Below are 14,668 nucleotides of genomic sequence, written 5' to 3'. Positions count from 1 at the left end.
GTGCAGGGCAAGGAAGGTTTCCTCAACCTTACCACAGAAACGAAATGACCCGTTTTGACTGAAACAAGAGGGACTGAAACCTTAACGTTAAGAATGGAGGGAGTCCAACAAAGGAGCCATTCAACACCCCAGACTGTGAAAACCCCTAAGATCAGATATCCATTCAACAGCTCTGATCTTGTTCCTCCAGTTTAACATTACACAGAGAGAGAGAGAGAGAGAGAGAGAGAGAGAGAGAGAGAGAGAGAGAGAGAGAGATAAAACATTCTACTTCTCTATGTATTTCCACTTGACTCAGTCCTAAAACTATTTTGTTTTGGCAATATTTACATATACAGTGCAATGAAAAAGTATTTGCCCCCTTTCAAATTTTCTCTACTTTTGCATATTTGTGATACTGAATGTTATCAGATCTTCAACCATAACCTAATATTAGATAAAGGGAACATAAGTGAACAAATAACACAACAATTACATATTTATTTCATAAACAATGTTATGCAACACCCAATTCCCCTGTGTGAAAAAGTAATTGCCCCCTTACACTCAATAACTGGTTGTGCCACCTTTAGCTGCAATGACTCCAACCAAATGCTTCCTGTAGTTGTTGATCAGTCTCACACGTCGCTGTGGAGGAACTGCTTTAACTCAGTGACGTGTGGGTTTTCAAGCATGATCTGCTCGTTTCAAGTCCTGCCACAACATCTCAATTGGGATTATGTCTGGACTTTGACTAGGCCATTAGCAATTTTCATGTAGACTTGATTGTGTGTTTTGGATCATTGTCTTGCTGCATGACCCAGCTGCGCTTCAGCTTCAGCTCACAGACGGATGGTTTGACATTCTCCTGTAGAATTCTCTGATACTGAGCAGAATTCATGGTTCCTTCTATTGAGACAAGTCGTCCAGGTCCTGAGGCAGCAAAGCATCCCCAAACCATCATACCACCACCACCAAAGCATCCCCAAACCATCACACCACCACCACCATGCTTGACCTTTGGTATGATGTTCTTACTGTGGAATGCAGTGTTTGGTTTTCGCCAGGCACAATGGGACCCATCTCGATCCATCTCGTCCAAAAAGTTGATTCAAGTTTGCCAAAAAGCACCTGGATGATCATCAAGACTCTTGGAAGAACGTTCTATGGACAGATGATTCAAAAGTACAACTTTTTGGACGACATGGTTCCACTGCTCCAGCTCCTTCAAGTTGGATGGGTTCCGCTGGTGTACAGCAATCTTTAAGTCATACCACAGATTCTCAATTGGATTGAGGTCTGGGCTTTGACTAGGCCATTCCAAGACATTTAAATGTTTCCCCTTAAACCACTCGAGTGTTGCTTTAGCAGTATGCTTAGGGTCATTGTCCTACTGGAAGGTGAACCTCCGTCCCAGTCTCAAATCTCTGGAAGACTGAAACAGGTTTCCCTCAAGAATTTCCCTGTACTTAGCGCCATCCATCATTCCTTCAATTCTGACCAGTTACCCAGTCCCTGCCGATGAAAAACATCCCCACAGCATGATGGTGTTCTCGGGGTGATGAGAGGTGTTGGGTTTGCGCCAGACATAGCGTTTTCCTTGATGGCCAAAAAGCTCAATTTTAGTCTCATCTGACCAGAGTACCTTCTTCCATATGTTTGGGGATTCTCCCACCTGCCTTTTGGCAAACACCAAACGTGTTTGCTTATTTCTTTCTTTAAGTAATGGCTTTTTTCTGGCCACTCTTCCGTAAAGCCCAGCTCTGTGGAGTGTACGGCTTAATGTGGTCCTATGGACAGATACTCCAATCGCTACTGTGGAGCTTTGCAGCTCCTTCATGGTTATCTTTGGTCTCTTTGTTGCCTCTCTGATTAATGCCCTCTTTGCCTGGTCCATGAGATTTGGTGGGCGGCCCTCTCTTGGCAGGTTTGTTGTGGTGCCATATTCTTTCAATTTTTTAATAATGGATTTAGTGGTGCTCCGTGGGATGTTCAGTTTCTGATATTTTTTTATAACCCAACCCTGATCTGTACTTCTCCACAACTTTGTCCCTGACCTGTTTGGAGAGCTCCTTGGTCTTCATGGGGCCGCTTGCTTGGGGGTGCCCCTTGCTTAGTGGTGTTGCAGACTCTGGGGCCTTTCAGAACAGGTGTATATATACTGAGATCATGTGACAGATCATGTGACACTTAAATAAAGTTCACCTGTGTGCAATCTAACTAATTATGTAATTGGTTGCATCAGATCTTTTTAGGGGCTTCATAGCAAAGGGGGTGAATACATATGCACGCACCACTTTTCCGTTATTTATTTTTTTGAATTTTTTGAAATAAGTTATTTTTTTCATTTCACTTCAGCAATTTGGACTATTTTGTTTATGTCCATTACATGAAATCCAAATAAAAATCGATTTAAATTATAGGTTGTAATGCAACAAAATAGGAAAAACGCCAAGGGGGATGAATAGTTTTGCAAGGCACTGTAGTATGTTCTGTACTGAGTAGGCCACATACTATACTATCAGTTGTCTTGTCTCACTCTTTACAGTCCTGTATCTTGTACGCACATCACCATGGTATTCAGAACAGCTTCCTCAGTGTTTCTAGATTATGTCTGTGTGAATACTGATAGCCAATCTAGATGATAGTCAGACAGACAGTACCACTGCTCACCTCTGACCTATCTGCATTATAATAACATGTGAAAGCACAGGATGACCCAGATGTTCTGTCTCCAAGGAATACATGACAGTATACTGTAACTTATCTATAATTAAAGATCTATGAAAGAAGACATTTTAGATTAACACATTTTAACAATTGATACGTTTTATTTAATATTTATATTTGATATTTTAAAACCATTCACATATTTTTGGTATCAAAGAGTGCACAGAGAAGCAAGGCATTTGGTGTTATAAAACAAATAAAGTAACCTGTATGTTGACAGTGATTGGCAATGTATGATTAATATCTATGCAACTACAGTAGTAATACCATAGTGAAATAGAAACACCACCTTAAAGAACATAGACTAGCATTCGAGAGTAATTCCATAAAAGCCCACAGGGTCATTGCATGTCATCATACATTGTTATATGTATTGTGTATGTATTATACTGCATAAAGAATACACTTCTCATCCAATGTTTTCCCAAAACGTAGTACATGAAATCGTTTTTTTTGGTATTTTGTTTGACTAAGTCAATTCAGAAAATAATGTGCATATATTTGGCTTCCTTTATGAATCCATCTTAAATATACTGCTTGTAGCCACAGATAATGTACCATATAGTAGAAGTAATCATTGGTGAGTTCAAGTGAATGGTTCAGTCCACTACTGTGTGTGGGTAAGCCGGGTCATACCATCCAAGTCAAGGAAGAATCTGAGAGAGTAGAATGTCTGTAAATAGAATAATCCAAATATACATATTTAAGGAGGGGGGCGGGGATCATTACCCTTCACATCCTCTCCAGTTGATTCAAAAGGCACTGGTTGTTTATTGTTCAGTCGTTCGTATGCTGCGGTCCTCACATCAAGGCAAAAAATGATAATGGAATTTCACTGAATTAAATAAAAACCCTTTAACTGCAATGAAGATGTTCTCAGATCATATTGACAGTGCCTGATGATGACACAAGGTTAAGTCTGTGGTGCTTCCTAAAGGCCAAGCAGGAGTTCTGAGGGGTTGGGGATATTGCAACGTATTGTATTGGAGGAGCGGGTGAAGGGTGTGGGAAGGTTATTGGAAGGTTATAGCAGCTCCAGCTCCCACTGTTGGCAAGGCCTCTCCTCACTCTCTGGTAAAATCACCACATGGTCTCTGTCGTACTGCTTGCCACCTGAGAGATACAATTATATCATTAATTTATAGCATGCTTATCAATAAGTGATGTGATTATTTTATATCAACAATGCCTACTTATTACATCTATATCTTATCAGTAGCCTTTATTTCCTATATATGTTGTGCCCATCACATCCCTGATCAATCCCCTGTCCAAATAAATAAGTGGGGGGGGGCAGCAATGTTCCCTCTAAGCTGCCGTGCACCTCCTCCAGGACTGCAGCGGAGAAGAAAGACCATGCAGAGACACAAGAGACTGAACACTGAGTTCACCCAATTAGTATATCAGCCCTTTTTCAAAGCAACAAACAAAAACAAATCTAACTTTGCAAGATTGAGTCCGTGATTTTGTTGTAGGCAGAGCCAGAGCGCAACGGAGTAGAATTCTATTGGTGGGGGTAGCCCACGAGCGGTCTTTCAATCACCCGCGAGTGAATGTGCTTTTCAGATTAGTGCGTGTGCACATTTCTTGATATTCTATGCTAGTTAGCGAGTTATTAGCCCACTGAACAAAAAGAGAAATAAGCTTTTTGTGATATGAAAACAATTCTGGGATCTTTTATTTCAGCTAATGAAACATGGGACCAACACATTACATCGGAAAGTATTCAGACCCCTTGACTTTTTCCACATTTCGTTACATTACAGCCTTTTTCTAAAATTGATTAAATAATTTTTGTTTCCTCATCAATCTACACACAATACCCCATAAATGACAAAGCAAAAACACGTTTTTAGACATTTTTGTTAATGTATAAAAAATTAAAAACTGAAATATCATATTTACATAAGTATGTAAATTATAGCCTTGAGAATTCTTGGGTATGAAGCCATAAGCTTGGCATACCTGTTTTTGGGGAGCTTCTCCCATTCTTTTCTGCAGATCCTTTCAAGCTCTGTCAGGTTGGATGGTTAGCGTCGCTGCACAGCTATTTTCAGGACTCTCCTGAGATGTTCGATCGGGTTCAAGTCTGGGCTCTGGCTGGGCCACTCAAGGACATTCAGAGACTTGTCCCAAAGCCACTCCTGCGTTGTCTTGGCTGTGTGCTTAGGGTTGCTGTCCTGTTGGAAGGTGAACCTTCGCCTCAGTCTGAGGTCCTGAACGCTCTGGAGCAGGTTTTCATCAAGGATCTCTCTGTACTTTGCTCCGTTCATCTTTCCCTCGATCCTGACTAGTCTCCCAGTCCCTGCCGCTGAAAGACATCCCCACAGCATGATGCTGCCACCATCATGCTTCACCGTAGGGATGGTGCCAGGTGTCCTCCAGATGTGACGCTTGGCATTCAGGCCAAAGAGTTCAATCTTGGTTTCATCAAACCAGAGAATCTTGTTTCTCATGGTCTGAGAGTCCTTTAGGTGCCTTTTGGCCAACTCCAAGCAGGGTTGTCGTGTGCCTTTTACTGAGGAGTGGCTTCCGTCTGGCCACTCTACCATAAAGGCCTGAATGGTGGAGTGCTGCAGAGATGGTTGTCCTTCTGGAAGGTTCTCCCATCTCCACAGAGGAACTCTAGAGCTCTGTCAGAGTGACCATCGGGTTCTTGGTCACCTCCCTGACCAAGGACCTTCTCCCCCGATTGCTCAGTTTGGCCGGGTGGCCAGCTCTAGGAAGAGTCTTGGTGGTTCCAAACTTCTTCCATTTATGAATGATGGAAGCCACTGTGTTCTTGGGGACCTTCAATGCTGCAGACATTTTTTGGTACCCTTCCCCAGATCTGTGCCTCGACACAATCCTGTCTCGGAGCTCTACGGACAATTCCTTTGGCTTGGTTTTTGCTCTGACATGCACTGTCCAACTGTGGGACCTTATATAGACAGGTGTGTGCCTTTCCAAATCATGTCCAATCAATTGAATTTACCACAGGTGGACTCCAATCAAATTGTCGAAACATCCCAAGGATGATCAATGTAAACAGGATGCACCTGAGCTCAATTTCGAGTCTCATAGCAAAGGGTCTGAATAATTATGTAAATAAGGTATTTCAGTTTTATTTTATTTTATAAATTCGCAAACATTTCTAAAATCCTGTTTGTGTGTCGATTGATAAGAATTTGTATTTATTGAATCCATTTTAGAATAAGGCTGTAACGTAACAAAATGTGGAAAAAGTCAAGGGGTCTGAATACTTTCCGAATGTACTCTATTGAAAGCAGGTGCTTCCACAAAGGTGTTGTTCCTGAGTTAAGAAATTAACATCCCCTCATGTTTAGGGTCATGTATAAAAATGCTGGGTAGGCCATTATTTTGGCTACCATAGCTATGCCCCCATTGGATGACAATGCCCCCATCCACAGGGCAGAAGTGGTCAATTGTTGAATGGTTTGATGAGCATGAAAACGATGTAAACCATATGCCACAGGAGTCGCGTTTGAGTTTTTCACTCAAGAAAAGGAAAGATAAAAGGCAGAAAAAATATTTTGCTGAGTTTTGTAAACACAGATCTAAAACGCTTCTTATTGTAAATTCTGCTCAGCTTCAGTCAGGGTTCGCTCCAAATAAAATGACTAATTTTGTTCAGTATAGATAATTATAGGTCAGCAATGGGGAGTTACTGCTTCCTACAAGAGCACAACATGCCAGTCTTTAAAAAAGCCAGTCAGGTAAAAACTTAATTAAAGGGGCAGTGTTGTATTTTGAGACAGGCTTGAATGTGCAAATAAGCCAATAGGCAGAAGGGGTAGTCTAATTCTCTGTATGTTAATAATAATAATTTTATTTTGTAAAGTGGTTTCTTGAATCATACAACACAATACAATGCAATTTACAGTCACCTTTTTGGCACATGGTGTTACAGACCCAAGTAAAAAAGTATAAATTAATGTCAAGCCCTTCATAATGTAAAAACGTTATTAAAAGTATCATGCAATGTAGGCCTGCATTGAACACCACATATACAGTGGGGAAAAAAAGTATTTAGTCAGCTACCAATTGTGCAAGTTCTCCCACTTAAAAAGATGAGAGCGGCCTGTAATTTTCATCATAGGTACACGTCAACTATGACAGACAAAATGAGGAAAAAAAATCCAGAAAATCACATTGTAGGATTTTTAATGAATTTATTTGCAAATTATGGTGGAAAATAAGTATTTGGTCACCTACAAACAAGCAAGATTTCTGGCTCTCACAGACCTGTAACTTCTTCTTTAAGAGGCTCCTCTGTCCTCCACTCGTTACCTGTATTAATGGCACCTGTTTGAACTTGTTATCAGTATAAAAGACACCTGTCCACAACCTCAAACAGTCACACTCCAAACTCCACTATGGCCAAGACTAAAGAGCTGTCAAAGGACACCAGAAACAAAATTGTAGACCTGCACCAGGCTGGGAAGACTGAATCTGCAATAGGTAAGCAGCTTGGGTTGAAGAAATCAACTGTGGGAGCAATTATTAGGAAATGGAAGACATACAAGACCACTGATAATCTCCCTCGATCTGGGGCTCCACGCAAGATCTCACCCTGTGGGGTCAAAATGATCACAAGAACGGTGAGCAAAAATCCCAGAACCACACGGGGGGACCTAGTGAATGACCTGCAGAGAGCTGGGACCAAAGTAACAAAGCCTACCATCAGTAACACACTACGCCGCCAGGGACTCAAATCCTGCAGTGCGAGACGTGTCCCCCTGCTTAAGCCAGTACATGTCCAGGCCCGTCTGAAGTTTGCTAGAGTGCATTTGGATGATCCAGAAGAGGATTGGGAGAATGTCATATGGTCAGATGAAACCAAAATATAACTTTTTGGTAAAAACTCAACTCGTCGTGTTTGGAGGACAAAGAATGCTGAGTTGCATCCAAAGAATACACCATACCTACTGTGAAGCATGGGGGTGGAAACATCATGCTTTGGAGCTGTTTTTCTGCAAAGGGACCAGGACGACTGATCCGTGTAAAGGAAAGAATGAATAGGGCCATGTATCGTGAGATTTTGAGTGAAAACCTCCTTCCATCAGCAAGGGCATTGAAGATGAATCGTGGCTGGGTCTTTCAGCATGACAATGATCCCAAACACACCGCCCGGGCAACGAAGGAGTGGCTTCGTAAGAAGCATTTCAAGGTCCTGGAGTGGCCTAGCCAGTCTCCAGATCTCAACCCCATAGAAAATCTTTGGAGGGAGTTGAAAGTCCGTGTTGCCCAGCGACAGCCCCAAAACATCACTGCTCTAGAGGAGATCTGCATGGAGGAATGGGCCAAAATACCAGCAACAGTGTGTGAAAACCTTGTGAAGACTTACAGAAAATGTTTGACCTGTGTCATTGCCAACAAAGGGTATATAACAAAGTATTGAGAAACTTTTGTTATTGACCAAATACTTATTTTCCACCATAATTTGCAAATAAATTCATTAAAAATTCTACAATGTGATTTTCTGGAATTTTTTTCCTCATTTTGTCTGTCATAGTTGGCGTGTACCTATGATGAAAATTGCAGGCCTCTCTCATCTTTTTAAGTGGGAGAACTTGCACAATTGGTGGCTGACTAAATACTTTTTTTCCCCACTGTAGGCTACTGTATAATTTCCTTGTGAAAATATAATGGGATACATTATGCTCAAATAGCCACGATAGCCTATTGCCTACTGTCTAAAACTGTAACGGTACAGCCTCAGTGTTCACTGTAAATGGGCGCTGGAAGTTGCACAAAATTCTCACAAGGTTCAAGTTTCCGCTCACAAGACCTAGTGTCCTTAGTCCCCCCAAACATTAGAGGGAACATTGGGGGGGGGGGGGGGGGGGGGGGGGTGTATATTACCCCAAACATTTACCCAATAGGTGCTGAGTGTGCATAGTATTGCATGAAAGTACAATTCATATGTGTGTAGTTACTATAATTTCACTCCTAAGATGACAGTAGTGTCTCACCCTTGATGTCCAACACCATGCCAGGGAAGGTGAGGCTGGGGATGGTGCCTCTCATCTGGGCTGACCAGGTCTGGACAGGCTGCCGGGTCTCTGACCACAGCACCACCTTCGCCCCCGCCTCCACGTTCCCCATCACCTGCAGGCTCATAGCAGGAGCCAACTAGAGACAGAGAAAGAGAGACATAAAAAATGTAGAACTCTGGTCAACTCTATTTGTTTTCAGTAGAAATATACAATAAACTTCCATATTTATTTTGATTACTATAGGACTAGCAGATTGACTGTTGAACAATGTAAACTCAGCAAAAAAAGAAACGTCCCTTTTTCAGGACCCTGTCTTTCAAAGATAATTAATAGAAATCCAAATAACTTCAGATCTTCATTGTAAAGGGTTTAAACACTGTTTCCCATGCTTGTTCAATGAACCATAAACAATTAATGAACATGCACCTGTGGAACGGTCGTTAAGACAATAACAGCTTACAGATGGTAGGCAATTATGGTCACAGTTATGAAAACTTAGGACACTAAAGAGGCCTTTCTACTGACTCTGAAAAACACCAAAAGAAAGATGCCCAGGGTCCCTGCTCAACTGCGTGAACGTGCCTTAGGCATGCTGCAAGGAGGCATGAGGACTGCAGATGTGGCCAGGGCAATAAATTGCAATGCCCGTACTGTGAGATGCCTAAGACAGCGCTACAGGGAGACAGGACAGACAGCTGATTGTCCTCGCAGTGGCAGACCACGTGTAACAACACCTGCACAGGATCGGTACATCCGAACATCACACCTGCGGGACAGGTACAGGATGGCAACAACAACTGCCCGAGTTACACCAGGAACGCACAATCCCTCCATCAGTGCTCAGACTGTCCGCAATAGGCTGAGAGAGGCTGGACTGAGGGCTTGTAGGCCTGTTGTAAGGCAGGTCCTCACCAGACATCACCGGCAACAACATCGCCTATGGGCACAAACCCACCGTCGCTGGACCAGACAGGACTGGCAAAAAGTGCTCTTCACTGACGAGTCACGGTTTTGTCTCACCAGGGGTGATGGTTGGATTCGCGTTTATCGTCAAAGAAATGAGCGTTACACCGAGGCCTGTACTCTGGAGCGGGATTGATTTGGAGGTGGAGGGTCCGTCATGGTCTGGGGCGGTGTGTCACAGCATCATCGGACTGAGCTTGTTGTCATTGCAGGCAATCTCAACGCTGTGCATTACAGGGAAGACATCCTCCTCCCTCATGTGGTATCCTTCCTGCAGGCTCATCCTGACATGGCCCTCCAGCATCACAATGCCACCAGCCATACCGCTCGTTCTGTGCATGATTTCCTTCAAGATATAATAATAATAATAATAATATGCCATTTAGCAGACGCTTTTATCCAAAGCGACTTACAGTAATGTGTGCATACATTTTTGTGTATGGGTGGTCCCGGGGTAGGGTGGTCCCGGGGATCGAACCCACTACCTTGGCGTTACAAGCGCCGTGCTCTACCAGCTGAGCTACAGAGATAGGAATGTCAGTGTTCTGCTATGGCCAGCGAAGAGCCCGGATCGCAATCCCATTGAGCACGTCTGGGACCTGTTGGATCGGAGGGTGAGGGCTAGGGCCATTCCCCCCAGAAATGTCCGGGAACTTGCAGGTGCCTTGGTGGAAGAGTGGGGTAACATCTCACAGCAAGAACTGGCAAATCTGGTGCAGTCCATGAGGAGGAGATGCACTGCAGTACTTAATGCAGCTGGTGGCCACACTAGATACTGACTGTTACTTTTGATTTTGACCCCCGCTTTGTACAGGGACACATTATTCCATTTCTGTTAGTCACATGTCTGTGGAACTTGTTTAGTTTATGTCTCAGTTGTTGAATCTTGTTATGTTCATACAAATATTTACACATGTTAAGTTTGCTGAAAATAAACGGTGTTGACAGTGAGAGGACGTTTCTTTTTTTGCTGAGTTTATATGTGAATCTAAGACCTGGGGTGGGAAACTCTGGTCCTCAAGGGCTACAGTGTATGCTAGTGTCCATCTTTGCCTTTTAATCAGAGACTAATGTCTACCCGGACAAACAGGTGTGTGCACTCTATGGCCAATCGATCAATCAATCAATCAATAATTGTGATTGATATAATTGATAAATGTATCAATCAAGTGCCAGGAAGGTATCAACTCAAATATATATATTTTTAAAACAGCAGGACTGCAGCTCTTGAGAACTGGAATCTGGGAACCCATGGGGTTCCACGAGGGAGTCCCAGGGGTTCCTCAGTAAGGTGAAAGAAAATGATCATAAGAATAAAGAAAATTGAAATAAAAAAAGTTTAGGAACTTTATTCCTAGTGAGTAATACCTTGTTCTTGATGAGGCCCTCCTGGTAGAACCAGATGTCGCTCATGCCTTCCACCTGCTCGGTCACCACCACGCGTCCCGACTTAATTTCCTCTACACCGCCCTGGATGGACAGGAAGTGACCTCGCTCCTTGCTCTTGATGCGGAAGAAGCACCGCCTCTGCAGGAAATGGAAACAGTCACATGTCAAAGCAAATAGAAGTAGCGTAAGGGCTTCATAACTTTGTATAAGCTTTTATGATGTCTTATTATAACGCTTATAATAAATTAGGTCTCTATGTAGCAAATTTTAAACTGACTCACAATAGTCAGGATCACTATTCTAAGCAAACTTTTTTTTTCTTACGGTGCATTATAACTGGAATGAAGTAAGAAGTCGAGTGAGATACTAACCTGTCGTACTGGGTACATTGAGCCAATGGTGAGAAGCTGACTGAACTTGGGCCAGTTGGTGATTTCGATGGGTTCTAACAGGAGCTGGCGCCCCCTGTAGTTACTGTGCTCACACAGCACCCAGCTGCAAAGAGCGCAAGTGAGGCATAGGGTGAGAGAGTTACACAAGATCACATAATGTAAACACTCTGAATAACACAAACAAGCATGCACACACACACATCCACACTCACCAGCCTCGGTTGACTCTGACAGAGAGTAGATGGTTGTTGTAGCCCTCCTCCAGCATATTGACCACCTCTGTGTCCACTGTGATCTCCCTGCCCTCCAAACACTCCAGACCAAACAGAGAGATGGAGGGCACTGAGAATCCCTGTGGAAACAGGGGGGTTAAGATATACAGTGTTAACATTAAGATATACTTTTTTAGTCCACATGGGATGGAAATTTGTCTTCTGCTTTTTTTCCAACCCCTCTGATATCCACACACATTAGGTTGAATAGGCTGGAGCAGTGTTACAGTGGGTCAGGGTAGAGGAGTAATGGTATGATGGAGAGAGAGGGCTGGGGGCATTAAGTCAAATATACCTTTAATATTATGATGAACAACAAATTGATTCATTAAGTGATTGCAAATAAAAAATTGAGAAAGCTAGAGAGTGAGACAGACACACAAAGTGAAATGTACTGGTGAGAGGGAGGTGAAAAAGCCAGTCTATAAACGAGTGGGACTAGTATATGAGGATTGTTCTTACCAGTGGGATAGTCTTCAGCGAGCGTATGACACAGTTCGGAGGACAGCCCATGCTGGTGAAGTTGGGGTAGTCTCCTTCTGACAGGATGTACATGTTCCCTGAATACTCACGGCCCTCGTACACCACCCAACTGAAACACAGAGGAACACACAAAATCCATTTAAAACAAATGTACTAACTCCACATGCTCATCAGTACAGTTGTAATATTTATGTGCCGGCTCATCTCTAGGTCCTTCTCCATCACTCCATACCATCCTCTACATCTCCACTAAGCCTGTGTATCCTTCTATCTCTCCTAATTCTACATTTTCCCTCTCTCACACTTTGTGTGTGCGTGTGTGCGTATATATATATATATATATATATATATATATATATATATATATATATATATATATATATATATATATATATGAGTGTGTGTGTGTGTCTGCATGCATGTATGTATGTGTGTTGGTTCTGTCCCAAAAGCGATAAGCTTGGTAGAGTAATAATTCTGGGATGGCTCATCTCTCATCTCGAAGTCCTCCATCCCAGTGTTTCTCAACTCTTGTTTTCGAGTACCCATAACAGTACACATTTTTGTTGTGGCAGCGAACAAGCACATGCAATTTTACTTGTCAACTAATCATCAAGCCCTTGACAAGATGAATGAGGTGTGTTTTCCCAGGGCAACAACAACAAAAATGTGAACTGTTGGGGGTACTCAAGGACCGGAGTTGAGAAACACAAATGTATCAACATCTACACACTCTTAGAAAAAAGGGTTCAAAAAGGGTTCTGCGGCTGTCCCCATAGGAATACTATTTTTGTTTCCAGGTAGAACTATTTTGGGTTCAATATAGAACTCTCTGTGGAAAGGATTCTACCTGGAACCAAAAGGGGTTCTTCAAAGGGTTCTCCTATGTTCTCGATAGTACCTTTTATTCTAAGAGTGCACTAAGCCTGTGTAACATCCCAAATTCTCCTTCATTCTTTCCTCTCTTTGGCTACTGCCAGAATGTTAGCTCTGAGTGTGTTGGTTCTGTCCCACCTTCCTCCCACCACTCTGCAGGACTTGGCGATGAGCTTGTCAGAGAGGGACTCCTGGTTCTTGTCACACAGATGGCATTCACCCTGGAAATCTGGCTCTGTGTACAGAATCACCTGAAGCGGACAGGGAGAGCGAAGGAAGAAAGAGAGTAAAAAAATAAAAAAATCGGTCACATTTACTGTAGACATAGCTCAAGTGAATTGTGAAAAGAGACTGCAGAAGGATATACGATTATACAAGATGTCTCACCTCACTTCTGACGTTGCCCTGGTTTTCACTTGGAGCCTGAAACAGACACAAGAGAACTGAGTAAACATCACAATGTCAAACATCCTTTTCATTATTCCTCAGGCTGACAAAGAAGCACCCACAGCGATCAAAATATTGCAATATTAACATTAAAGGAGCATCGAAACAGTTTGGATATTCTCCTTTCAGTTCAATTTCCTGTCTGTTTCCGTCTCTCCACTGTCAACTCAATAGAAAATAGTCTCTAGGCTCCTACTCACCTGTAGGATGGGCTGGACAGAGCAGATGCGGTTGTCTGAAGAGCCCCAATCAGTAGATTTACTGTAGAAACCTTTCTCCAGGATATACTGGTCACCAGAGAAGTCCACATGAGAGTAGGCTATCCATCTGGAGGAGGAGAGAACAGTGGTCACTTTGAGTCAAACCTCCACTAATACTCTAACATCCTTCATTCACTGTTTTTATTTTATTTTATTTCACCTTTATTTAACCAGGTAAGCCAGTTGAGAACAAGTTCTCATTTACAACTGCGACCTGGCCAAGATAAAGCAAAGCAGTCCGATAAAAATAACACAGAGTTACATATGGGATAAACAAAAAGTACAGTCAATAACACAATAGAAAACCTATATACAGTGTGTGCAAATGTAGTAAGTTATGGAGGTAAGGCAATAAATAGGCCATAGTGCAAAATAATTATAATTTAGTATTAACACTGGAATGATAGATGTGCAGAAGATGATGTGCAAATAGAGATACTGGGGTGCAAATGAGCAAAATAAAGAACAATATGGGGATGAGGTAGTTGGGTGGGCTAATTACAGATGGGCTGTGTACAGGTGCAGTGATCGGTAAGCTGCTCTGACAACTGATGCTTAAAGTTAGTGAGGGAGATAAGAGTCTCCAGCTTCAGAGATTTTTGCAGTTCGTTCCAGTCATTGGCAGCAGAGAACTGGAAGGAATGGCGGCCAAAGGAGGTGTTGGCTTTGGGGATGACCAGTGAGATATACCTGCTGAAGCGCATACTACAGGTGGGTGTTGCTATGGTGACCAATGAGCTAAGATAAGGCAGGGATTTGCCTAGCAGTGATTTATAGATGACCTGGAGCCAGTGGGTTTGGCGACGAATATGTAGTGAGGGCCAGCCAACGATAGCGTACAGGTCACAATGGTGGGTAGTATATGGGGCTTTGGTGAC

General features: G+C 42.7%; 1 protein-coding gene across 1 annotated transcript in view; it reads right to left on the bottom strand.

Annotated features, from left to right (window-relative positions):
• Positions 1 to 2,794: 2,794 nt before the first annotated feature.
• LOC311107032 (beta/gamma crystallin domain-containing protein 2-like) overlaps positions 2,795 to 14,668 on the bottom strand; it is a gene marked incomplete at its 5' end in the record, with an annotated part of 46,925 nt that continues 35,051 nt past the window's right edge. Inside the window, 9 exons of the mRNA XM_084149486.1 lie at positions 2,795 to 3,822; positions 8,685 to 8,844; positions 11,040 to 11,198; positions 11,432 to 11,555; positions 11,665 to 11,804; positions 12,187 to 12,316; positions 13,222 to 13,334; positions 13,471 to 13,506; positions 13,731 to 13,857. Of these exons, the coding sequence (XP_084005612.1) occupies positions 3,734 to 3,822; positions 8,685 to 8,844; positions 11,040 to 11,198; positions 11,432 to 11,555; positions 11,665 to 11,804; positions 12,187 to 12,316; positions 13,222 to 13,334; positions 13,471 to 13,506; positions 13,731 to 13,857 (1,078 nt within the window). The 3' untranslated portion in view covers positions 2,795 to 3,733. The remainder of the gene's footprint in view (positions 3,823 to 8,684; positions 8,845 to 11,039; positions 11,199 to 11,431; positions 11,556 to 11,664; positions 11,805 to 12,186; positions 12,317 to 13,221; positions 13,335 to 13,470; positions 13,507 to 13,730; positions 13,858 to 14,668) is intronic.

The sequence above is a fragment of the Coregonus lavaretus genome (genome assembly GCF_964263955.1).
Source record: "Coregonus lavaretus genome assembly, chromosome: 3".
In the NCBI taxonomy this organism is placed as follows: domain Eukaryota; kingdom Metazoa; phylum Chordata; class Actinopteri; order Salmoniformes; family Salmonidae; genus Coregonus; species Coregonus lavaretus.
This window is presented reverse-complemented; position numbering and strand designations above follow the sequence as displayed.